Source organism: Euphorbia lathyris, chromosome 8 (genome assembly GCF_963576675.1).
Source record: "Euphorbia lathyris chromosome 8, ddEupLath1.1, whole genome shotgun sequence".
Taxonomy (NCBI): Eukaryota; Viridiplantae; Streptophyta; class Magnoliopsida; order Malpighiales; family Euphorbiaceae; genus Euphorbia; species Euphorbia lathyris.
This window is the reverse complement of record NC_088917.1, coordinates 56,248,292-56,274,596: the sequence shown is the minus strand read 5'-3', so window position 1 is coordinate 56,274,596 and position 26,305 is coordinate 56,248,292. Positions and strand designations below refer to the sequence as shown.

Below are 26,305 nucleotides of genomic sequence, written 5' to 3'. Positions count from 1 at the left end.
GAATTTCGATGTCATTTCTTTTGCATCGTTGGGTTTAAATCTGTAAATCTCTGCAAATTATAAGGGCAAAGCACAATTTAATTTGCTTCTGGCATGCTGGTGTGTAACTGTAAAGTTACTCAATGAACAAAATCATGCCAATAAATATTTATTTTCTATTTAAAATTTATTATATCGAAAAGCAATTGGTAAAAACGCAATTAATTTGGAAGAAAATGTGTGAAAACAAGTTGTTAAAATACTCTCTTATTAAAATACCAGATTACATCATAACTTCTACTTCTAGAACAGAAGCAGCAAATCAAAGGGGTTTTCACTCCCAAATAATCTCCCAATCAAGCCCTTTCTATTTCTACTCTAATGGTATCTAAATCTATAATTCGACCTCAATAACATGAAGTTTACCCTCTTCTGGCAAGCTATCCAAACTAAAAGTAACCAACCCAGAAGAAGAATCATACTCAAACTCTGTAACAATGGAGTCCACAATGCATCTCTTTGGTTTAGTGGATGAATAACTACCAAACTTGCCACATCCTTTAACATCCAAGCAAACTTTCCCTACCAATTCACTTCTGTCACTATCTTCATCCATTGTCTTGTAGTTAAGCCCCTGTATGGCTCCACCAGCATTGTACATGGCTATAAGACCCAACGGTGCAAAGCCGAATCCGGGTGCTAGAACCTTGATCGGAGTGAGGGTGAAGACATGATGTTGGAGGACTTTGAGTGAGACTGGCAAGGATGCATTGTAAGGAAGAGTGGTGAGTTCACCAGTGCTTTGACAATAGACAGCACAATCACCACTCCAGTTGGAGTCTATGGCAGCTTCAGCAATGAGATGGACATCCCGACCCCTGATGAACCCGGTTATCGCCTCCGATTTGGTTTCATGAAATGTGTTCTTTCTTTCAATGCTGTTCCAGGCTGCTCCTTGGCAATTGTATACTCCTAATACTCCTGTGTACTTGTTCATGTTCCATATCTTCAACAAGCTGCAATCAGTTCAACATTGAAATCCAAGTAAAATGCACTATTAATCATCATTATCATTAGCAGCATGGAACAGCATTAACTCTTGCAACAAGGATTTGATTTCCATACCTGACACCATCACGGGCCGGGTCAGAGAATAAACAATCACGGGTGGGCCGACCAGGCAAACGGGCTCGGAGGATCGAACCGTCTGGCAGAACCAACTTCTTAAGTACATTGAAATCGTGCTTCCCAGGCTCATCACTATTCATGAAAGTATTGACAATTGCATTTAATAAACGAGTAATAGCAGAATTGGTAAAGAAAAGTAGCACAAAAATACCTAACATAGACAGGTCCACCACTAATGGCTCTTGCAGATGCGTGATATTCAGCAGCTGGATGCAGAGAGTGAAACATATCCCAATCAGGCTGCATAAACTCTCCCAAGAAAACACTATTATAAGCCACTGCTGCTATATGGATTGTGTGCGAAACTGGATCCCTCGGGAAGAAATCATCTGATGCTCTAATAATTGCAGTTTGTTTGGAGCTGTTACATGTGAAAATCCCCAATTACTAAACCAACTAAGAAAATTCAAATAAAATCGGATTCGAAGAAGTAAAGAAGGAAACTTTACCAGTATAATGCATCAGTATTATGGCTCATACAAGCAATGCAGCCATTATCAGGGAAATTCCTAGCAACAGATGCATCAAGGGCCTGATGATATTGCCTGGTCAATTGAACCCTTCCTCCCAAACCGGCTCCCAGTGTCTCTAATATGCACTGCACATCCACCTTAACCCCATCTACACCAGCAGATGCTAGATAATTGTGCAATTCGTCGTAGAATTTGAATACATCCTTAGGGTTCATCAGCCCCAATCCCTGCACTGCCAAAACATCAGTTTTCCAAGTCGGTTCATTCTCCATTACTCCTTTGGATACCATTGGATACTTCATTGATGATCCATATCCCTCCATTTCCTTAACTCCTGGCCGGACTCCGCCCCAATATCCTGTTATTGCGTGCCAAACGTACACGTATTTCAATCCGTGCTTCTGTTTTGCTATGTTTACTATGTTCTTTATCCCTACCGTTGGATCATCTTTCTTTTGGAACTTTGAATTTTCTTTTATTCCGGTCAATCTAAGCAAAGGCTGCTGTTTCTGCTCGTCGTTTTCCTCTTGTGGCTGTGGATCGCCGCCAACTGATTGCCATCCGTCGTCGATTATCACAAACTTCGGAGGAGTCCCGCCGGCGGCTAAACTTTTAATCCCAGCCTCCACTCCTTCTTGAGTCACTTCCTGATAGAAAGCATCCCAAGTACACCAACCGAAATAGTCCACCACTCCCGGCAATTTCTTCTCGTGCCGTTGACGGAACGTTTTCAAGTGAAGCTTAACAGCTCTTACCGCCTCTGAAATTGTTCCAAACGGATCTGTGCCGGCATGAATAAACATTGAGTGAGTAAACGAAGACGTTTTGGTATCTGCGTCGCCGCTCTCCAAACAGAGCTCGAGCTCATCATTGGTGTTCCCCTGTAAACAAGCTCTAAAAGAACCTTCAATCAGAGGAAGGAAAACTGTATACATGACCTGAGTAGCTTCGTTTCCATCATCTGATTCGAGATGAGAACTGTCCTTTGTCTCGAGCAGCAAAAACTGCGTCTCCAATGGAATATCCTTGCCGTGATCCCCCATTTTCTGAGCCATCCAGAAGAGTTTGAACCGGAAGCAGGCAAGGAATCGAACGTCCTGTAAAGTACCCAAAGGAACCACATGTCTGCTGTTTTCCTCGTTAAAAATCGCTCCCAGAAATACTCCTTCCACCGGACCGGAAGAGGAAGCGGACGTTGCTATCACATTGTCCGGTACTCCAGTGACGATTGTACGATCCTTGACAATCAGTTTTCCGTCGGAGATCCTAACCACCGGTTTGATTGTCATTTTGCCCAATTGATCCTGTTCTTCCTTTATACCCTGCTTTCTTAATTGGCTTCGCTGCAATCACAAAATTACAACCAAATCCAGATTATAGAAACAAAGAGAAGAAGATGAAATTGTTTTTGAAAGAGTGATCACTTACTTTGAATGCCGATATATATAATGGTTTATTGGAAGAGTACCTACAAACTCCAAGAAGGAACAAGAGAATCAGAAGTATGAAATCGAATTTTCTGGAGAAGCTAGAGAGGAAAATAATTACCCGAAACAGAGAGATAGTTTGGACGCGTGAAGTGAAATGGGAAAAGAGGTAAACGGGTGGTATTTATAGTGAAAAAGGGATGATGATGATGATGATGATTACTGCTGTAACACACCACCATTGTTGGTGTAAGAAACAGTTTCTGAATTATAATCGGCCATTGGCATTGTTTTTAAATTTCCCAATCCAGTTTATCCAACTGTCAACTTCTGACGGCTAATTGGAATACCACGTCGGACGCACGTAAGCAAAATTATCTGCTCCTTCTGTGTATGATCCGTTATTATTATAACTGATTAAATTATAATTGTATTGCGTTTCTTAATTGATTTGAACTCCGTAATTTCAACTACATATTTTCTTAATTTGGATTAGTAGAATGAGGATTACTACTGTAACACACCATTGTTTGTGTATAGTTTCTGAGTTCTCAATCTTTTTAAGTTTATCCAACTGTCAACTTCGGATGGCTAATTGGATTGTCATGGTATATCCATTGAATTAAAACTGATTATTATATATAATCACATGATCTTAATGGCCATCAGAGAAGTAGGAGAAAAATATATAATGAGTTTTTCTGTATAGACTCCAAATTTAAAATGATCTAATTTTTTTAAATAAATCTAAATAAATTATTGTTATTAATTATTATATGAATATCAATTTATCCATTAACACTCTGAGAGTTTTAGGGGGCCAAATTTTTATTATTATTCAATATATAATTTAATTATTTTAATTATATTTATTATATTAAAAATCAAGTTAAAAGTATTTTGGTGTTTCATTTTGTAGAAACATTATTATTATATGAAAGTATTAATTTTTTTTAATGAATATGGTCCAATTTTTTTTCATTTAGTACAGCAAAAAATGTTTAAGACGGTCCTGATGGCCATGCACTATTTGGTCATTTGTCATTAGATGTAGACTTATTAGAATCATAAGGTAAGGATTTAAAGTATCATGCGGTTTAGATTTAATAAACCTAGATTTAACGGTAAATGACTAAATTCACTTAATTATTAAGATCCATGTGAATATTCATGTTTTTATAAATTATTGTATTGTGTTTTTTTTTTTTTTTGGAAAGAAAGTTAAGATATATTATAGAAAAAAAAAGGAAATTGTTTGAACTCCTGTTTTTTATTTGAACTGCGGCTTTTCTTAATTTTCTGATATATTTTTTTTATAAATAAACACACAATGAGATTTCTTTTCACTTCATCCATTAGTTCCATAAAATAATGGACACGTTTATAATCCGTTCAAAAATTCAGTTAATTTGGATTATCTCTCATCGATTATTATTTCATTTTTATTTATGGCAATAATTGGCTTTATCCTTTTTCTTATCTGTGTCCACGTACTCACTTTTTGACGTTTCTTTCTTCAAGGAAACCAAATTGCTTCCTCACTATCAACCCACGTCAACAATCAAACCGTCCAACGGCTGATATTGTTTCTGTTTATTGAGAATGAATGAGCAGCCTAATTAGGGTAAATTACACCTATGGTCACTGAATCTTAACCATTTTAATATTATGATAATTGAACTTCAATTTTTAACGGTATAACTATTAAATTTTACACTTTTTAACATCGATTACCATTCAACTTTAACTAACTCCTCAAAATGACCGTCAACTGTCAATTTGACGCGTTAAGTGACCACCAGTGTTAAAAAATATAAGTTCAGTAGTCATACTGTTAAAAATTAAAATTAAGTAACAATAATGTTAAAATTGGTAAAGTTCAGTGACCATGTGTGTAATTTACCCATCATAATTATCGTCACATCTACTGTGCATTTAGGGTGTTTCATACCTACTATTTTATTTTTTCCTATTTGGTGAGTTTTAGATTCTCATATTTACTTTTTATATCTTAAAAGTAGTTTTTTTTTAAAAGCTGAAAATCTCTACTATTTAGAAAAGCAGCATTTCTAACAACAAACGATAAACATAATATAAATCAAACGTGCATTTTGTTTTAAACTTCGAAAAATGTAACTGAATCAGAATTTGAATAAAAATTTATTTATTTTATTTGCTTCAATGGGATAGAAAACAAAATAAAATAAAAATTTATTAAGTCATAATAATAATTTTTAACCAAAATAAATTTTGATAAAAATATCATGCAAAGTTATTGTGCATTATTTGAATGGGTTAAGGTGCAAAAATACTCTTAACTTTTTAGATCAGGAGTAATTTTACCCCTAATGTTTAAAATGATGCAATTTTACTCTTAACGTTGGAAGCCAAGAGCAATTTTACCCCTAAGGTTGATAAATTGGGTCAATTTGAGAAATAATTCATCAAACTATCTTCTCGGTCATGAATCTTTTTGATCTACACTTCATATGTGCGTCATTTTATGGGTACAAATTACAAACATATGTTGGGATGTGAAAAAATATATATATATATATATATTGTCTTTTGCACGAATTGGATAAAAAAATTTAAAAAATTCACCGAATTTATAAATATTAATCTCCAATTCTATTATTAAATTATAAAAAACATGAAACCATTTTTTAGAACGAATTGATATGCAATTGGTGCAGAATAAGGAACAAAAATATTTGTGTTTTATAATAGGGGTAAAATTGATCCTAATTACCAATGTTAGATAAAATTGCTCTTGACTATCAATGTTAAGGGTAGAATTGCACCATTTTAAATGTTGAGGGTAACCGTATTTGAATTGAATGTTATTAGAATGATTTGAAATTCATTATGCACATCAAAATATTACTTTTAAAGTTAGAAAATAAACAAGATGAAGAATAAAAACCCAAAAAAAATTACATATAAGTAGACTGGTCTATGGGCTCGGCTATCCGCCCAGCCCTTCCAAGCCTGTTTCTCTTGCACCGGGTTTTGGATAATGAAAATTGATTATAGGCCTAATCCGACTCAGACCTGCTAAAGCTCGTCTATTTTTTGGGCAGGCTTGAGATTGATAAAAATATCACGGGCCGGTCCAACCTGGTTCGCCTATTAATATTAATTACTAATGTATATATTAAATATTTAATTTTAAGTATGATTTTTTTTTATAATTAAAAATTGTGTATATATTTTTAGATGAGTTTATATGTGTTGGGCTTTGGATTGGATTTTTAAACTAGAGCCCGTCTAAATTAATAGTGGACAGAAACGGGCTTGGATTGAGCATTTTTACGTGAAAGCGTGGTAGATCCGGCCCGACCTATAAACATGTCTACATATAAGTAAACGAATAAAAAAGTTGATAAAGAAAATAGAAACTATTATAACACATTGTTTTTTTTTATTACAAGGACAATCAAAAGCAATTAACACCTAATTACTGAAAAATAAAAACCAGTCATTCCCTTATTTGAAGGAATCACATTCTTATTCCACTATTCAAATAGTCTCTTCAAACACGATTGAATCTAATAACTAATTATCATTCTCATTCTCATTCCAACATGTATCTTTTATGAACCAAACACTACATATTAGTTTGAGTCCTCGATTGATATCATAACACTATACGTGGCTCAATGATAAATCTTATCCTCAAATAGTAACCGCCAAATGCCACCTGAACCAACCAAGAAAGGCTCGGGGTCATGCACATTCATACCTAGATCTTGCGCCTTGATTCACGAGACCACAATTAAACTGATACAAATCATTTTCAGCAACTTCCACGTGACACTCTAGCGTTACAATACAATTCTCCTATAAATAAGAGGTACACAGTACACTAACATGTAACATTCTTCTTGCTCATTTCATCTATATAATTTTCAGTATTTATTCTCCTTCAATTGACTTAGGCATCAGGGTGGGATCGTCGCCCCTTCTTAATCATTTTTATGTATTATCTCTTACACTAAAAGGGCTTCCAAAAGCTCATCACAGATTATCACACATCAAATTGGTGGGGTGAGCGTGGATCAGAATGATCAACGCCATGACTTAGTTGAACAACTTTGTGATCCCTACATCATCCAACATCCTTTGGTCATGAACCCAACCACTACGAAATAGAGCCTTTGTAAACGCAACGAAAACTCGCTCAAACTTCTATAGATCACCTCAGAGTTCGACTTGCGAATGGAGGCTTATTTGGGTTCTCTAGATTCGGAACAAATGAAGTTAATGGACAAAATCACTAAGTAACCCATCTACCATGTGGGTTCGATCCAAGAATCAATTTATATTATCAAAACCAAATACACAACAGAGATGGCATCTATTAGAGAGGAATTGAAAGAGGCAAGAGAATCCAACAAACGCATTGACATGAAGGATTCCATTGTTTGCTCTATCGGACACCACATCATCTGAACTTGCCTACGAAAGAGGGATTTATCCCTAGATTCTTAGTAGGAGAAATGGATAACTCTAGAGGAAGAGAGACCATCCCTTATCATCGAAGATGTCATCATTCTAGGACACCACCTTAAAGACGTTGTCATTACTTCGACGAATCAATATCTCTTAAGTGTAAGAGGATTGTCTGGCATAACTCCGTTAAATCTCACTACATAGATCAAAGTGAGAATTAAGGAAGAACTTTGAGTTCAAGATCTAAGGATTGATTACAACTTAAAGAGCAACAGTCGGCTCAAAGACCCGGAGATGGCAAAACTCGAGATCTACAACCTTATTTGTAAGGAACTCCGGAACACCATAATGGATGCTAATATTGCTTCTAGGATCCCTAAAATAACGGACACCATCTCACCAATTTGTGCAAATATGTTGACATACCTATGCCAAATGGATTCAAATATCCCTCGTTGAAATAATATAATGGACTGACAGATCCCATTGTCCATGTGAAAAATTTCCACAAATATTTAGAAACTAGGACAATTACAAATGCTCTCATGTATATGCTTTTTCCTACCACACATTAATGGAAAGGAGGATGCATCCATAGATGCTCTCATATAAAGGAGGCTATAGTTTACTAGTTCGAACAAATCTTGCCCGGATCTATCCAAAATTTCAACCAAAAAATGCCGAATGAATTTGGCCAACATTTATTACATCCATACTAGAGAGCTAAACAATGCAACATTTGAACTATTTGGTTCAAGAACCACATAAAGATCTTCGGGAATGGGTTGAAAGATTTTAGAGGACGATAATTCAGATTTAGAAACTTAATATGGATGGATCTATTGATGTCATGGCCTCAAACTACAAGAGGAAAGACATATCAAAAGAACTCACGACTCGACGACCTAAAACATTCCTAGTTCTCGTGCGATGGGCTAGATACTTTGTTAAGTGGGATGGTCATCTCTTTTGCTGAAAGACAGGCTGGGTCTAGTCAACAACATAAGAGATCTAAGTGTAACACCATGATCTAATACCATATAGATATTTCCATTTTGGCCCAAATCCAACACTTTGGGCCTCAGTGCCTCACGGTCGCATCTGCATGTGTTGGATTATCATCTTACTAATAAGTCACAGTCATTTTTTCTCCATTTTCCGACGTGGGATTCAATTCATCGCTATCCCTTAGAGCTTCTCCTTGCTCAAGCATTTTATCTCGGCGCCACCCACTCTGGATTGGATCGTTACAGGCCCACCAACTTCCGTTTGGTTCATTTCCGAACCACATATCATACGTGGAGAGTCAGCTCTAATACCAATTGTAACACCCTGATCCAATACCATGTAGATTTTGTTTTCTTTGGCCAAAATCCACACCTTGGGCCTTACGCTTTAAAACGCATCTGCATATATTGGATTTTCATTTTACTAATAAGCCTCAGTCACTCTTTCTCCATTTTCGATGCCGGATTTGGTTCATTATTTCCCCATCGCCATCCCTTAGGGTCGCTCTTTACTCAGGCCTTCTACCCCGGTGCCATCCACTCCGGATCGGATCGTTACATTAAGAATGAAAGACCAAAGAAGACCACAAGAGTAGATAGACACGATTATAATAAGGCTTAATACATTACCAGCTCCCTGAACTTGTCCAAATAAGTAGACTGGCTCCCTGAACTTTGCAAGTGTCTCGCCAGCTTCCTAAACTTGCTTATTTCGTATCACCAGTTCCCTAAACTTGTCCATAAAAGTATATTAGCTCCCTGAACTTTGCAAGTGTCTCACCAACTCCCTAAACTTGCCTATTCTATAACAACTAAATACAAAAACTTATTAAACCTAAATTCTAAAAATACTTCTTCATCTATTCGAGAGGTAATTTTTTCGCTTCTCCTACCTTCCAACTTGTTATAAGAGTTACCGTTGCATGTTTGAGAGATTGAATGGATGAGGATCGAGAGTTAGTGTTATGGTTTTTGTATTTAGTTGTTACAGAATAAGCAAGTTTGGGGAGTTGGTGAGACACTTGCAAAGTTCAGGGAGCTAATCTACTTTTATGGACAAGTTTAAAGACCTGGTGATACGAAATAAGCAAGTTTAGAGAGCTGGTGAGATATTTGCAAATTTCAGGAAGCCAATATACTATTTTAGACAAATTCAAGGAGATGGTGATATATTATGCCTTGTAATAACAAATGCAAAGAATAAATAATATCAATATAAATTTTCTGAAAACATTAGTAAGTCATAATTAAATGAAGTTAAAATATTCCTTGTAAAAAAAATGAAGTTAAAATAAATTATATTTAATTTCTTAATTACTAATAGATGATATCACTTTTTTTTTGAAAGGCAATAGAACTTCATTAAAATCAAGCAGAAGCATCCCTAATTAGGATGTCTCTAATAAATATAGAGAAAAAATAATGAATAAAAAAATTAGTATAGGTCCGAGCATTCCTTGCTAAGGCATGTGTTGTTTCGTTCGCTAATCTTGAAACATAGACTACTAAGAAACCTGAATGAGGATACAGGATGGACCTAATATCTGCAATCACGTTTCCGAATTCAGTCAAATCTCTTGCAGACGAGAAAATTGCTTCAACTACTACCTTTGCATCTGTCTCAAAGATTATGTTGTGATAGTCGAGTGATTGAGCCCAAATTAGACTCTCCCTCAATGCTAACGCCTCTTCAAGTTTTGCTGGGATTTTTCCTTCATTGTGCTTGCATAAGCCGATTAAATATGTACCTTTAAAATCGCGGGTAACAACACCTGCACCGAAATAGTTTTCTTTGTGCCAAATCTCCAATTCTATTATTAAATTATAAAAAACATGAAATCTTTTTTTTATAACGAATTGATATGCAATTGGTGTAAAATAAGGAACAAAAATATCTGTGTTTTATAATAAAGATAAAATTATTTCAAATTATCGGAATAAAATTGCTGTTAGCTACCAATATAAGAGGTAAAATTCATCCTGACCGAAAGCGTTAGAAATATTGTTGCACCTTAATTCCTTAATTCATAAATTATTTAGCTAGAAATAAAAATATATATATATTTTTTTTTTGGCACAACTCAACAAGTAGTTGGAGCAGGCTTGGCTCGGCTCCTTTCAGGCTTTCAGCTCCGTTCGCGCAAAAACGAGTATTTTTCAATAAACTAAACAGTTCTTGGCGCGAAAATTGCACTGAACTCTTTGTGCTTAATTTAGGGTTCTCTATTCTCTCTGTAAGTTATGACGACAATGGCGACTTTCTCTGATCAGATAGAGGAAATCAGAACTCTAATCCATTCAAACTCAAAATCAAGCAAATCACTCGGTTATTCTACTCTCCTCCACCTTCAACAGCAGTCGGATAACCACCCCTCTTCAATTCAATCCCTAGCTAATAATTCTCAAACTCTGATCTCTATGATTGCAGTTGGAATCTCAAATGATGATGAAGAGATGTAGGTCTCAAAACTTACTGCATGTTATATTTTTTGATTTTCGATTTTATGTAAATTGTGATATTCATGATTTATTTATTTTCCATACTTCAGTACTTTCTAAATATTCGGAAAGGAATTAATTTCTTTTGGAGTTGTTATATTTTCAGTGCTGCACAGGCTTTGAAGTGTCTGGGATTCATGATTTACCATCCTTCTATTGTTGCCACAATTTCAGGTAGTGAAGTCTGTAGTTCAGTAATTCCTTTATACTTCAATTTTTGCCTCGTTTTGGTTTTTCTTATTGATCTCCAATTGAAGGGAACTTGTTTCTATTGAATTTAACAGCATCATGTCAATGCTGAGGAATGTAAAATTTTGTAACAAAAGTTAGAGTGACTTATTGAAAACCTTCTGTGCAACTTGATAAAAAAAAGAAGGCCTGCTAAGTTATCTAGCTTAGTCTGAATTTTCTTCATAAGTTGCTACTTCTCTTAATTTTGAGGAAAGATACGATTCAATTTCACAATCCTGCGCAAAATTTGATTTGAGATCTTGGTTCTTATCTAGGTGGAATAGGGGCTTACTGGCCAGTCTAGTTTTTCAATCCCTTGATTTAGTCCCATATGCACAAAGTATAATTCTCATAAGAAATGGAGGGAACAAAAGGTTCGAAATTTCTGTAATAGAACGTCCTTTAACACTGACTATGGAGTCTCAACAAACGGATGGTTTAGGCAAAAACTTATTCTAACTAAAAACAGCAGAAATATATACAATCATTTGACTGGTGAATCTTTGGTTCTAAACTTTCAAGTGTTTACAGAATGCAGCCATCTGGAATTGAATTTTTATTGTTATTGGTCCTTATTGCTTTTTTTCCAATTATAAGATGTTGATTGCAAAGATAAAGTGCTTTATTGTTTAATTTTTCTGTTATTGGTGTTTTAGATGGTGATGCCAGCATGATCTTGAATTCACTGGCTAAGGTCATTGTAGCCACAAAGATAAAGGTAGAATACATGAATTGTAATAAATCTCAATGTATATTCTACTTAATTTTGAATTTAACATGTTCACCTGGTAACTGCAGTCAATTTGTAATTTAGGTGTGTGGTGCATATCTATGCAACAATTCAATGCGTCACTTGTAGATAATCACTTCCATTCTGTCCTGCCGGCAGTTGTACATGCGCTTGACAACCCGTTTGGTTCCATATCTGCAACATTTGAGGCTGTACAGGTATAAAATAGTGCTAATTATTTCTGTTGAACAAGGGGTTCCTTGTGTTGATTCATTGGGACATGTCAATTTCAATAGCAAGTTGTGATAGTTTTTTCTTTAATAGAATCCCTTAACATGTTGATGGATCTAATTTCATACTGAAACTTCTAAATATGTAAATAACTTATACATTTTGGAAGGTTTTGGAACACATACTGGTTACTCAACCATAACTGCAGGTTTTTCAGGGAAAAGTAAGTTGATAATGTTGCATGTTATTTCATGTATAAGCTTGTTTTGTTATGCTCCAAGCAATTTTGTGATTAGTTTATGCTGCTGAATTTGACAGATAGAGCAGTATGTAATTCTACAGGTTGATGCTACACTCTGTTATAATATGAATCCTTAAAGTTACAATTAGCACGGTAAATGTAAACAACTTCTTGGGTTGCTTATTGGTTGTGAATTTAGCATAATCATAAACCAGTTCCCTTTTTTTGTAACTTTCTTTAAATATCATGCAAGCAGTTCTAATTCATAATCAGTTATAACAGTTTACGCCTTTTGTATTATTATTTGAATTATGAAAATTGATATCCCTCTTGTTTCTGTAAATTGATAATTTTTGTTTACTCATCACCTGAAAAAGATATTTTCTTTAGTATGAAATTACATCACATCTATGTGTTTGATATTGGAAAAACTAATTGAGGTTTGAGCTGTAATAAGATGACCTATGACAACCATTCTGCTTCTTATCAAATATGTTGATACCTTTTTGAAAGGTTGTCATAAAGTTAGCAGCGCAATTGAGAGAAAGGATGAGAGAATCTTCACACATATGGGCTCCGCCAATATATAGAAGAATGCTCAGCATGGATAAGAAAGAAAGGGATATGTCAGAAAGGTGTCTGTTGAAGATTAGATCTGTCATAATCCCTCCTCCTGCAGCTCTTCCTAAGGTGAGTAAATCTAATGGTTTTGTCCCCTATCTTTGTTATGAGTAGAGTGCATTGGTGTACACTTGACTTTTTATTTGTTTTTGTCTGTTTCACTTTCATGTAGACTTTAGCTTTCTGGACTTGTGGAGCTAAAAACCTTTGTCATAAGCTTTAGAGGAATATTGTGTAGACTTCTGTAGTGTAGGATTGTTGATTACATCTTTGTCTTTCTTTTGGCAGGGACTTATCAAAGATATGAAATGTAAATTGCTCACTGGGATGAAAGATCTTCTCAACCAGGGTTTGAAGATTCAAACATTGCAAGCATGGGGATGGTTTATTCGGTTGCTAGGATGTCATGCTTTGGAGAATAGGCGTTTAATTAATGATATGCTCAAAATTCCTGAGAAGACATTTTCTGATTGTAATCCACAAGTTCAGGTTGCTTCGCAGGTAATACCTGCATAATTTATGTGGCTATGATCTGCTCTTAGTTGCAATAGCTAATGCATCTTAGAATCCATTCATAACTGGTGACTGATGATTCTGAGATAGAAAATGTCTACATATACTTCCCTATTTAATCTAATCCATTTTATTGGTTTTCAAAAGATTTTATTGATGTGGCACAAATAGTAATTGCAGTGTTCACAGGTGACTTGGCTACCAGCCATTGGGTGGTTTTGATTCTAACATGAAACCTTGTAGAAATTACCATATCCAAGTTTACAAAGAGGCCTGGGAATTGAATTTTCATTTAAAGTTCCTCCATCAGCCTGGGATATTTTAAATTTTTTCCTTTATATTGTAAAGAAACCAGCCATATCAGCATTGTGTTTATAATGACAAACACTTTAATTGGTTGTTTATATTCATAGTATTTTTTTTCCCTTATAGGTGCACCATTTTGTTTTTTCAGTAACATCTTGATTTAGCAGGTTGCATGGGAAGGACTTATTGATGCGCTTATTCATCCTTCAGCGATGAACTGCGAGATTAATGAAGTAGTTGAAAATGGTTCCAGAAAATTGCAAACATCTATTGAGAATGGCCATCGAGTCCAAGTAAAGGCATTTTCAAAAAGCATAAAACTCTTAATGACACCTCTAATTGGCGTCATCTCAAGCAAATGTGATATATCTGTCCACTTAACCTGCTTGAAGACGTGGTGTTATCTTCTACATAAGCTTGATATCTCCATCAATCACCCATTAGTGCTTGAACTGGTGTTGGATCCTGTCTTTGAAGCAGTTTTCAGGATGGGGCCTGGTCTCAAGACTATTTGGTTATGGAGTCTATGCCTAGATCTTCTTGATAATTATGTAATAGAAAAATCTAGAAAAATAGACTGCGAACAAAGCAGTCAGGTAAGCCAAACTGGTAGAGATTCCGTACAAGGGTCTTCAATATCTGGAAAATGCTTGGTGAATCAACATTCTATTAAATGGTCGCCTTGGGGAATTAGCCAGTTGGAATTCTTTATAAAGATGATAAATATTATCCTTACCCATACTACAAGTGCAGAAATCACCCTTGAAAATAGAAGTTCAGCTTGTGATGCTGCGTTAAGGATATTTAAATCTATTTTGAAGGGTGTAAATATGGAGCTGAAGAGTTCATCCATAAAATATGCTGATATTATGTTCTGTTTGAACACAATACTGAGGTTTTTACGAGAGATGTTTGGAAGCAGAAAATGTGGTGATGGTGATAATAATTTGCAGCATGATTCCTTCCAGTTTCTACAGGCTGTGATTGATGAACTGGAACCTTCTATTTTGGAATCTCCTCTTTACAAGGTGGCTCTAGACCTTACTTTTGTTGAGAATCTGCAGTCAGTTAATGAGATTAAATATGAAAAATTTCTGGGCATCAGCTTTATTGGCCATATGGACATGGTTTCACCAATGGTTTATCTAGTTGTACTTGGCATCTGTATATTGATCCAGTCAACTCCCATTATGCTTCGAACAAAGTTAATTCCACAGGGTAGTTCGCACCGATTTTTCAAACTGATCCTACATTCATGCGATACTCTGGAAATTCTTAGAGTTGCAGTTGGTTTATTGTACAAGTGTGTGGACAAAAGGAACTTGCACGTTTGGATAGTTATAGCTGAAGCTCTCCTAGACTGCTTTGGTGGTGTAAATGATCGTTCGCTGCTAAGAATGGAGACAGACAGTGATTCTTATCTTGGCATATGCCATCTGTTGTCCCATCCATTTGTTGCATTTTCTTCCCCACAAAATTTCTTGGCCCCTGAGAATGTTAGTGGATCCTTGGAAGAGTCTCATGTTTCAGCAGATAGTAACCTTGAGCTTGACCATGTAACTGAATTATGGAAGTCGGTCTATAGTGCGCTTCGTGCCTCAAAGTGTCCTGCAAAAAGAAGTATTTCACTAGATTTGTGCTCAATGTTAAATTGGTGCATTGATGAAAATCTAGGCATCACAGATTGTGGCACTGAACTAGATATAAGTAGTATGGATCTTGACGTACTTTCTTTATCTGGCAATGTTGCGTCATGTATATTGGAAGACGTTTTGGCAGCTAGTTCGGATGGAAATAAAAATAATCTTGCTGAATTGCAAGTGTTCAGCGACATGAGAAGCATCTTGGGATTTGCTTCTAGGTACGTTCAACAATTGTTTTTTAAATGCCCAGTCAGTGAGGTAGTAAATTTTCGAATGAACTGCACTTCTTAAAACTGTCTGTGAATGATTGAATTTTTGTGAGGTTGCAAGGATTCATCTGACTACAGGTATAGGTAGGCTGACAACCAGATTAAGATTCTTGGGTACATTGACTAAAAATTGCCAGTATGAGGAGTAATCTTGTGATTGACTACATTGTGTCTTCGGAAAGTTTTTTGGCCAAATAAATTAGTTGAAAACATGATTTGAGAAGTGATAGAGATGGTCATGGGCCTGGGGAACTATTATTTAATTAGGGCTCTTCATTGTGAAGAAGAGAGGAGAGTCTAGTTCATCTTGGTTCTAACTCTATTTATCTTGTTATTTCAGTATTTTGGTTTCTCCAGTTGCTTAGTAATATGGAAGTGACCCTAAATAAACATCAGTTTCCATATTGTGTGTTCTATTTCTGTTTGTGTGATATGTCTACCAAAAAGTTCACACTATACTTAACTGATTTGATATTGCAAATGACCGAGTATAGGAATGGTTTTATTTTCTTGAAGGTTCTCTTCTCCAGTCACTTATTTCTATTGCCACTTTGCAGATTCTTGAAGTTATCATGCGCAAGAATGCAAGCAGATCCTCACACAAACCTTCCTGTAATTTCGAGGTTAGGCTACATAAACTGTTATAATCTTCATTTTCACGAGTATGCTTTACTTTTTTGTTTTGTGTTGTGCTGATCTCCTATGTATTTGACCTCTGAGAATTGTAGGGTATTTTCTGTTTTGATACGTCTGGTTGGTTGCCTTCATTCCAAGGAAACTATTCTTTCAGTTATTGAGGTATGAATCTCTCTTTCAAAGTTATGCTAGGTAATTGAAATTATGTGCTTCGAAAAAATATTTAGCTCTTTGCTTAAATCCTGTAATCTTATCTGACAGCACAAATAGGTTCAAAATTAATCATGTATCTAGTTCTATTCTTTATTTGAAAATGCTATTACCCCCTAAACAAATAAACAAATTAATTTCTGAAAGGGAGAGTAACGAAGACGGGTTATGAGCATACCACAATAGTAGAAAGTGTTATCCTTCAAGATAAGAAGTGAAAAGATTCTTCAATGTTGATTTCAAATTAGTAACATTAAGAAATGTAAAAAAAAAAAACATTTTTTAATTGTTTTTGCAGATCATAACTGGTCCACTACTTATGTGGCTGTCACATGATGGATGTAATGATCAAGTCCAATCCCTGCTGGCTGAAATCTTCAACTGTCTTAGGAGAAGTCAACCCCCAATAGTGTTTGATTCAGTTTTCCTCAAACTTCAGGCACCCCTCCTACAAAAAACTCTTAATCATCCAGATTTCGCCATTTCAGAACTGACCACCGCCTTTTGGAATTCAACATACGGCCAGCAAATTAAGTTGGATTACCCGGAGAGTTTACTTGATATCTTGGACAAGCTGTCGAGAAATAAAAAAATCAACCTCCAGAAGAAAAGCCTACCGTTTCTTGTAAAATGTAATTCTATCACAGATTTGACTGCTAAAAAGTACAGGGTTACTGCCAGTGCCACTCATAACAGAAGCTCAAAAAGAGTTGAATTAGTTCAGGATGCTAAGAATGATTTGTGTTGTAGTTCAAAAAGGAAAAGGTTAGAATTAACAGAGCACCAGAAGGAAGTGAGACGCGAGCAGCAAGGACGGACAATGTATTGCAGTGGTCATGGTCCGGGGGTCCGAACATATACTAGTGTTGATTTTTCACAAGGAAACGATGATTCTCAAGACAGTCAGGAGACTCAGATTCCAGACTCTATCCTGGAGATGTTGAGAAAAGTTGCATAATGTATTTATGTGAATTGAATTGGAAAGTAGCCTAGGTAAGTAGTTAATAATGTTATTGTTTCTCTGTAGTTGTAAATTTGTAGCATCGGGAGCAAATTCTACTGTAATCAAGGAAGGACATTGGACAAATTCTGTTTTTGTATCTCAATTTCAAACCCATTTGTGACTATATATCTTGTGAAAATGACTAAAATTGGATGCAATTGACTGAAAGTGGATGAAGGTGACAGAAATTGGGTGAAATTGATTGAAAGAGCAAAAACAAACAAAAAGGTAATGTAGGAGCAATTATATATATATATAAAAGTGAATCAAGTGAAAAAAATTTCCAATTGTACCCTTAAATTTGGCTTCCTTTTCTATCCTTCCTATTCTAATTTCTTTTCCAGATTGCCCCTATCAAGCTAGCAGCAAAACGTCGTCGTTTTAGGCTTCTTCTTTGATTGGTTTCCTGCTCTTTCCCCATTCCAAGCCTTTCTCCTCTCTTTTTCACTTGCTTTCCACATCCTTCTCATAAGCAAGATTGATGCTTTTTAAGGTGAGTTCCCTCTTTATATGTGTTTTCTTTTCTTTTGATTAATTTAGGGGTTTTGGGAATTGGGTCGTTGAATTTTTGTTTTTTGTTTTGTGGGTTTGAAGTTGTTATGCGATTGAAGGAAGAGGCAATGGAGTGTAATAAGGAGTTAGAGGAGGAGATTGTATCGGAAAAGGAAAATTCCGGCGGAGATGGAGATAGAGACGGAAAAGTTGGAAATGATATCAGTGATAAAAAGAACTGGATGAGCTCTGTTCAGCTTTGAAATACTAACAAAATCAACTCTAATTCCAACAGACAAGACTCAAAATCAGAGGCCAAACATGTATGCTAATTGAATTGAATTTTTATTTGGTTAAAAACTGCAATTTTGTTTCTTTTTGAGATTTTTTTTTATAAAGATGGAGTTTTTGTGTTCAGAGAAGTGAAGAATACCTGTGAGAGTCCAATTCAATTGGGCAATAATTACAGAAGCAAACGAGGAGCATTTGTGCCGTTTAATAAATCGATTTCAGGGTTTGAAGTGAGTGAAACGGGAGGAGGAAGAGATTGTGTCCCGAGTTACTGGACTTTCTCTTAGGATTCCATTACCTGAATTGGGGGTTCTTGCAATTTGATTCCAAAAACTAATGTTACTAATCAAATTAAGTTCAAAATACACCCCACCAACAGCAGCAGCAACATCAATACCGGTATCGGCAGCCACCGGAGTCTCCAAACAAGAAACAGGGGTCACCGGAGTTTCACCGCCATTATTTTGTTGATGCCCTTCAACTACTTGGTGGATCTCAAGGCAATCACCAAAACTTACCATATGTCTATCTGTGTCTATACCACATTTTGACAGTTGTCTAGCTTCATTTAGTTTGCGAAGCATAGGACAGAAAGATCCGAACTTTGTTAGGAAAAGATGAATTAAAATTAAAATGATAAGAAATATAAAAAACGGTAACTAATTTATTAGCCTCTCTTTTTACCTAACACACAATATCTTCGTTCTATTTTTGAAAAACACATTATAAGATCTTTATCTTTTATTAATATTAACTCTTTGATCCTTTTATCTATTTTTTTTAGATTTTATAATATTGACAAAGCATAGAAACTTTATAATGTGGTTTTCAAATAGGGAACTAAATAGTATGTTAGGTAAAAAGACGGGAACTAATAAATTATTTACCCTAAAAACAATGATAAAAGAGGAAGAATGTGTATAACCAAATTACATTAATAAAAAAAAATTGCATTAATCAATGTTTTGTCTTTTATTCTTTAGGGTCGTTTGGTTTACTGATGTTTATTCTTACTGTTGTTATTTGTTGTTTGTTTACTTTTGCTATTGCGGTTTGTTGTTTGTGGTTAGAAAAAACTACTTATATGATGTGTCTAAACAAATACCTAAAACTTTCCATTTTAAAGTAAAAATGCAAATAGAATGTAAAAAGTAGGTAACCGAACATCCACCTTAATCCAGAGAGTACAATTAATTTCTAAAAAATCGTTGTCTCTCCAACTCAAATTTTGGACAATTACACAAATAAATCATTTGCATACACACAAATGATCAAGCACAACTCCTCCAAGCTTTTTATTCCCAACACTATTTTATTTAAACCTTTATTAACTCTCTAATATTTTATTTTATGTTATATTTATTTTTTTTGAAAAAATGTTATAATTTTAAACAAAATCGAAACCAAATCCTACACTTAGTTCCACAACATGTTACACCACACAAAATCTCCAATGAGCCCAGAAATGAAAAAGAAATAAAAGAGAAAGAAGGAGATCAAGACACATCATCAATCCTGGTGATTAAAGAAGAATGATGGTCTGATTAATCTAAGGGTGCACATAACATTTCCTAATTATACAAACCATACACGTGTAAAGTTAGAAATAGGAAAAGTGTTATTCTTTGTTCCTTTTTTAGAGTGTATATATGTAGAAGAATGTAGATGAGGTAAGGCATGACTTGATATTGAATATACTGAAAAGATGATTTTCATCACAGCTTTATGATGGTATCAGAGATTTTCCTCTAAGTTTTTCCGCACAAATCTGAATGATACAATCTCCTTTTTCAGTTTTTCTTTCATCTGCAAAATTCTTTTCGTAGATCTATCTTTCATTCACAGTTATTTTCAAGATCTCCAAAACAAAATGGCAGCAACACTGATTACTCCTTCACCGATTACTCCTTCCAGCCCTTATTTCTTACCTGCAAACAAAAATCCATCGTTAGTTTTTGTCAATTCAATCTTAACTGGACCAAATTATCATCAATGGTCTAGATCCATGAGGATGGCATTAATCGCCAAAAACAAGTATGGTTTCGTTAATGGAACCATTAAACCCCTCACTCAAGGAGAAACATTGTTCGACAACTGGGAACGCTGTAACACAATGGTTTTATCCTGGATAATGCATAGCGTCTCACCGCAGATCTGGCAAAGCGTTATCTGGATTGATAATGCAGAGGCAGTATGGCAAGATCTCAAGGATCGATTCTCTCAGGGAGATAATGTGCGCATTTCAGAACTACAAAGAGAGATCCAGTTTCTTACGCAAGGTAATCTCAATATTACTGACTATTTTACTCAGATGAAGATCTTATAGGATGAACTGCTTAATTACAGACCCTTACCTAAGTGCTCTTGTAAACCTGCTTGTAATTGTGGTGCAATAGCTAGTTTTAAGGCTTATCAGGACTCAGATCAGGTTATTACTTTTCTGAGAGGTTTGAATGCAGACTATTCTGCAATTTGCTCACAAATACTCATGATAGAACCCTTACCTAATCTCAATCGTGTGTTTAATCTCACAACTCAGCATGAGAGACAAAATAACCTCACAGTTCAGCCAAACAGTATCACAAATTCTCCAGAACCCACATCATTCGTCGCCTTTACCCAAAACCAAAACAACACTTACAAAGGCCAAACCAAGAAGGTCAACACAAATTATAACCAGAAAAAGGGATGGAATAAGTCATCTATGACTTGTACCTTCTGTGACAAGGAGGGGCACACTGAGGATATATGCTACAGAAAGCATGGATTTCCTCCAGGATACGGAAACAGGGGTAATCAACAAAGGTTTTCTAAAGCTAATCAAGTTCATGTGCAACATGAACAAAATACTTCTGAGGTGCAGGAATTGGAGCAGGGAGATGGCTCAAGTGATCGTGATGAAGGACCGTTCACTTTCACAAAGGCACAGTACCAAGAAATTCTAAGCCTCATTCCACAAAGACATGATGCAACCCCTACATCATCAAAGAGACACTATATTGCATCGGCAAACAATCACCACAAAGTAGACAATGCATACTCTGGTATAAATTCTTCTTTACCTAATTGTAGCACTAGTCAAAACAATTGGATTGTTGACACAGGAGCGACAGATCACATTGTGTGCAATTTAGCGTTTTTTAAGGACTACAAACCAACAGACAATATATCAGTGCAATTACCAAATAATCAGATTGTGCCTGTGACACACATAGGCACTGTACAACTTAGCCCTAAACTCATTCTTCACAATGCACTATATGTTCCACAATTCAATTACAACCTTATCTCCAGTAGCAAGCTCACAGAAAAATCAAACTTATGTCTATGTTTTACATCACAGAGTTGCACAATACAGGATATGAGGAGTTACCAGAGGATTGGATCTGCTAACATGGTAGGAGGGCTTTACTACTTGGATCCCACAATCACACAACATTTTCATTTCACTGCATCAGTGAATGCAAGTACTACTATCTGGCACATGAGGCTTGGACATCCATCTCTTCTGAGAAGCAGTGTTCTGCACACTATTCAACCTCAAATACCTATCAACAAAAGGCACATAGCTTGTGATGTGTGTCACTTATCAAAACAGAAAAAGAAAAATTACTCTCTCAGTTTAAGTAGAGCATCGTGTTGTTTTCAATTAATCCATATGGATATTTGGGGACCTATTTTGAATTCATTTAATGGAACTCATTATTTTCTGACGATTGTTGATGATCATAGCCGTTTTGTTTGGTTATATTTAATGAAATGCAAATCAGAAACCAGGCATGCAATACAGATGTTCAACACATATGTGGAGACACAATTCAAAGCAAAAATTCAAACAATCAGGACTGATAATGGGGCTGAATTCAACATGCCTGAATTCTATGCACAATATGGAATCATACACCAAACCAGTTGCACAGAGACACCCCAGCAGAATGGTATTATAGAGAGAAAACATCAGGATATTCTCAACATAGCCAGGGCTCTCATATATCAAAGTAATATTCCTAAAAATTTCTGGCCAGAGGTAGTTTCTCATGCAGTCTACCTCATGAATAGATTACCCACTAGTGCAACAAACAACTCAATACCTTACACCACTCTCTACAAACACAAGCCAAATTGGAATGATTTAAAGGTGTTTGGAAGCCTTTGTTTCGCATCCACCCTTGATAGAGGGAAAACAAAGCTAACACCCAGAGCCACTAAGTGTATTTTTATAGGATACAAACCTGGGGTAAAAGGATACAAGGTCATGGACCTTCAAACCAACAAAATCTCTATATCACGAAATGTCTACTTCTATGAATCCAATTTTCCATACAAAGACCAAAGCCAAAACAAACACAATTCACCAATTCATACTGACTGTTTACATATAACACCAAAAGATGACGATTTACCAATTATAGAAGAGACAGAAGAGATACAGAATAATGCAAACAACAATTTGAATGAGGGGGCAATCTTACAAGATCAGGAGCAGCAATTAGAAGATAATCCTCTTCCTTTGAGGAGATCCACCAGAGTCAGACAAGCTCCGCATTATCTGCAGGATTATCATCACCAGTTGATGAATTCCATTGTGAAAAAGCAAGGTAACTGTTCTCCTCACAAAATCTCCAAGCAATTGTCTTATGAGAACCTTTCACCCGTCAAAAAGGTCTTCTCAATAAACATCTCCAGCCACAAAGACCCTGCCACCTTTCAAGAAGCCATTCAGTATCAACATTGGAGGGATGCAATTCAAGCAGAATTGCAAGCTTTACACTTGAACAACACATGGGAAATCACAACATTACCTCCAGGGAAGACAGAAATAGGGTGCAGGTGGATATTCAAAACAAAATTCAAGGCAGATGGAACCGTTGAACGATATAAAGCCAGGCTGGTGGCTCAGGGATTCACTCAACGTGCTGGTATAGATTTCATTGAAACCTTTGCGCCTGTTGCCAAAATTACCACTATCAGATTATTTATAGCATTAGCAAGCCTGAGTGGGTGGATACTAGATCAGCTAGACATAAATAATGCTTACCTGCATGGACAGATCAATGAAGAGGTGTATATGAGAGTTCCACAGGGATGCAACATTCCAATTTTGAAAAGCAAAGCAGTGTGCAGGCTCCACAAGTCCCTGTATGGACTGAAGCAGGCTGGAAGACAGTGGAACCTTCGCCTTACAGCTGCATTAAAAGAATTTGGGTTTAGTCAAACCACATCAGATCCTTCACTGTTCATCCTAATCAAAGGTAATTCTTTCCTAGCTATTTTGGTTTATGTCGATGACATGCTAGTTACTAGTAACAGCAGAAAAGAAGTGACAGCTATTAAAGATTATTTACACAAGCTATTCAAGATCAAGGACCTTGGAAGATTACAGTACTTCCTTGGTTTTGAAATAGCAAGGAGCAGCAAAGGAATACATCTAAACCAAAGAAAGTACTGTCTTGAACTATTGCAAGATCAGGGCTTTCTCGATGCTAAACCGGTTACAACGCCTGCTACACCAAATTTCAAACCATCACCACAAAATCAACCAATCAAAAACATACCAGCGTATAGACAACTAATTGGGAAACTTTTGTACCTTACTCACACTCGTCCTGAAATATGTTATATTGTACAACAGTTATCCCAACATTTAAACACCCCCACTGATGATGATGTACAAAGGGCACACAGGGTATTACGGTACCTTAAAGGGTCACCAGGCCAGGGTCTATTCTATCCAGCAGATAATACAATTGAATTAAAAGGGTTTACAGATGCAGATTGGGGGTCATGCCCTGAAACAAGGAAGTCACTTACGGGTTTTTGTATTTTCATCGGGAGGTCTCTTATCTCATGGAAGTCCAAAAAGCAATCTACCATTTCTCGAAGCTCTTCAGAAGCGGAGTATCGCGCCATGGCCACTGCAGTGTGTGAAATCCAATGGTTACTCTATTTGCTTCGAGACTTTCACATGCAAAACCCAAAGACACCGGTGCTTTTTTGCGATAACCAGGCAGCTCTCCACATTGCGCATAATCCAGTATTTCACGAACGTACCAAACATATTGACATTGATTGCCATCTGGTCCGCGAAAAGGTTCAAAACAACGTAGTTCGTCTTCTCCCAATCCGGTCAGTCAACCAAGTTGCAGATCTGTTTACAAAAGCCCAGCATTTGCCAACCTTCATCAATTTCAAATCCAAACTCGGATTGTTCGATCCATACACTCCGAGTTTGAAGGGGGGTGTTACACCACACAAAATCTCCAATGAGCCCAGAAATGAAAAAGAAATAAAAGAGAAAGAAGGAGATCAAGACACATCATCAATCCTGGTGATTAAAGAAGAATGATGGTCTGATTAATCTAAGGGTGCACATAACATTTCCTAATTATACAAACCATACACGTGTAAAGTTAGAAATAGGAAAAGTGTTATTCTTTGTTCCTTTTTTAGAGTGTATATATGTAGAAGAATGTAGATGAGGTAAGGCATGACTTGATATTGAATATACTGAAAAGATGATTTTCATCACAGCTTTATGACAACACCTCTTAATTTATTCTTTGCCTTACTAAATAACTTAAATAATCCAAATTAAATTTCTATTTTTAATCTGATACCATTTAAATTAATTTCCCCCCGCAGCGAAGCAATGGTTATTTACTAGTTTGATATAAAGTGACTGGAATTAGGTGAAATGGACTGTGATCGAGAGAAATTGAGTGAAATTTGCTAAAAACAAAAAATAAATAAAGAAAAGAAAAATAGGTCATGTGTGATTAATTTGACAAAAAAAAGTGACCGAAATAGGGTGAAATTGATTGAAATTAGGAGAAATTAAATAAAAAATGAAAAATAGGACAGGAATAATTTGAAATAATTAAATCAAGGAAAACAATAACAAAATAGAAAAAATGAGATAAGTGGTAGAAAAAAATAACAATGGTAAAGAAAATAAAGCTGATTGAAATTATTTTAAAATACTCATAAAATTATATCTAAACATGTTTAAATGCAGGTGCACACCAATTTTATCCGATTTACTTTTGGTCGGACTTGGCTGAATCGGTTGAATTTGACTTCAATCAATTGGAATTGGCTGAAATATGATTGAAACTATCAAATCTCATAAAAAATTATATTAGAGTTCAAAACATGTTTAAAATGTAGTTTGCACCAATTTTACTCAATTTAAACTCATGTAAAATTTGTTCAAATTGACTAAATACTAATTGAGTGGTCTTATAAAACCCACTAGCTACTACTTGATCTTTTTTATGCCGAGAAGAATCTATATATGCACTTATACATATAATTATAATTAAACTAATCTTTTTTATATAAAAGAACATTATGTTCATCCTTTGACGAAATTAAAATTGTTTTTCTCCACTTTGATATGTTCGCATGAGTTTAGACATTTATTCTTTGGCTTAATACATCATTCGTTACTTTAACTTTTGTTAAAAAAGCTTAATTGGCCTTTAAACTTGTAAAGTGTGCCGCTAACCTTTCAACTTGCATAAAATGTTCAGTTAGCCTCATGAACTTACGTAAAATATAATCAATTGATTACCCGGTTGCAAAAAAAAAAAAAAGTAAAAAATAAATCCGAAAGATGAATTGCATGCGTCTTACAAAAAGTAAAACGACCAAGATCGGCGTATGCGGTTCTAATATTAGAGAAGAAATGTTTAATAGTTAAGCAAGTAATAACTTCATTTTTAATCTATTCTTGAATTATATATTAACATTTTAAGACGTGTGGAATACATATTCCGCATTTAACTTACTTTTTTGCAATCGAATGATCAATTGATTACATTTACTCAAGTTTAGGGGCTAACTTAACATTGTATGCAA

The 26,305-nt window shown here is 35.5% G+C and overlaps 2 protein-coding genes across 6 annotated transcripts; one reads left to right on the top strand and one right to left on the bottom strand.

Moving 5' to 3' along the window:
- Window positions 1-218: 218 nt before the first annotated feature.
- On the bottom strand, window positions 219-3,382 carry LOC136202675 (probable galactinol--sucrose galactosyltransferase 6). 2 transcript variants are annotated; one of them, XM_065993441.1, is made up of 6 exons: window positions 3,189-3,382; window positions 3,069-3,115; window positions 1,617-2,983; window positions 1,319-1,528; window positions 1,105-1,239; window positions 219-995 (listed from the first exon to the last, which is right to left on the bottom strand). In XM_065993441.1, the coding sequence occupies exons 1-6, from the start codon at window positions 3,307-3,309 to the stop codon at window positions 374-376; spliced, it is 2,502 nt and encodes an 833-aa protein (XP_065849513.1). In that variant the 5' UTR covers window positions 3,310-3,382; the 3' UTR covers window positions 219-373. The 2 variants fall into 2 exon arrangements, with proteins under 2 accessions (XP_065849513.1, XP_065849514.1); XM_065993442.1 differs by having other exon boundaries at window positions 3,069-3,108; window positions 3,189-3,313.
- Window positions 3,383-10,632: 7,250 nt separating this feature from the next.
- LOC136204094 (uncharacterized) lies at window positions 10,633-17,786 on the top strand. 4 transcript variants are annotated; one of them, XM_065995287.1, is made up of 10 exons: window positions 10,633-10,985; window positions 11,135-11,202; window positions 11,916-11,977; window positions 12,058-12,207; window positions 12,975-13,151; window positions 13,371-13,583; window positions 14,069-15,762; window positions 16,371-16,436; window positions 16,542-16,611; window positions 16,958-17,786. In XM_065995287.1, the coding sequence occupies exons 1-10, from the start codon at window positions 10,771-10,773 to the stop codon at window positions 17,615-17,617; spliced, it is 3,375 nt and encodes a 1,124-aa protein (XP_065851359.1). In that variant the 5' UTR covers window positions 10,633-10,770; the 3' UTR covers window positions 17,618-17,786. The 4 variants fall into 4 exon arrangements, with proteins under 4 accessions (XP_065851359.1, XP_065851360.1, XP_065851362.1 ...); XM_065995288.1 differs by lacking the exon at window positions 10,633-10,985 and having other exon boundaries at window positions 12,074-12,207; XM_065995290.1 differs by lacking the exons at window positions 10,633-10,985; window positions 11,135-11,202; window positions 11,916-11,977 and adding exons at window positions 12,390-12,443; window positions 12,539-12,614 and having other exon boundaries at window positions 12,094-12,207.
- Window positions 17,787-26,305: the final 8,519 nt, after the last annotated feature.

Bases quoted from the DNA above. Each gene is read 5' to 3' on its own strand.
- LOC136202675 (XM_065993441.1), bottom strand. From the start codon at position 3,309: ATGGTGGTGTGTTACAGCAGTAATCATCATCATCATCATCATCCCTTT. The intron at 2,984-3,068 runs GTAAGTGATCAC...TTGTGATTGCAG, and splicing joins TATATATATCGGCATTCAAA to CGAAGCCAATTAAGAAAGCA. The intron at 1,240-1,318 runs GTATTTTTGTGC...TTTCATGAATAG, and splicing joins GGTGGACCTGTCTATGTTAG to TGATGAGCCTGGGAAGCACG.
- LOC136204094 (XM_065995287.1), top strand. From the start codon at position 10,771: ATGACGACAATGGCGACTTTCTCTGATCAGATAGAGGAAATCAGAACT. The intron at 11,203-11,915 runs GTAGTGAAGTCT...TTGGTGTTTTAG, and splicing joins TATTGTTGCCACAATTTCAG to ATGGTGATGCCAGCATGATC. The intron at 15,763-16,370 runs GTACGTTCAACA...GCCACTTTGCAG, and splicing joins ATCTTGGGATTTGCTTCTAG to ATTCTTGAAGTTATCATGCG.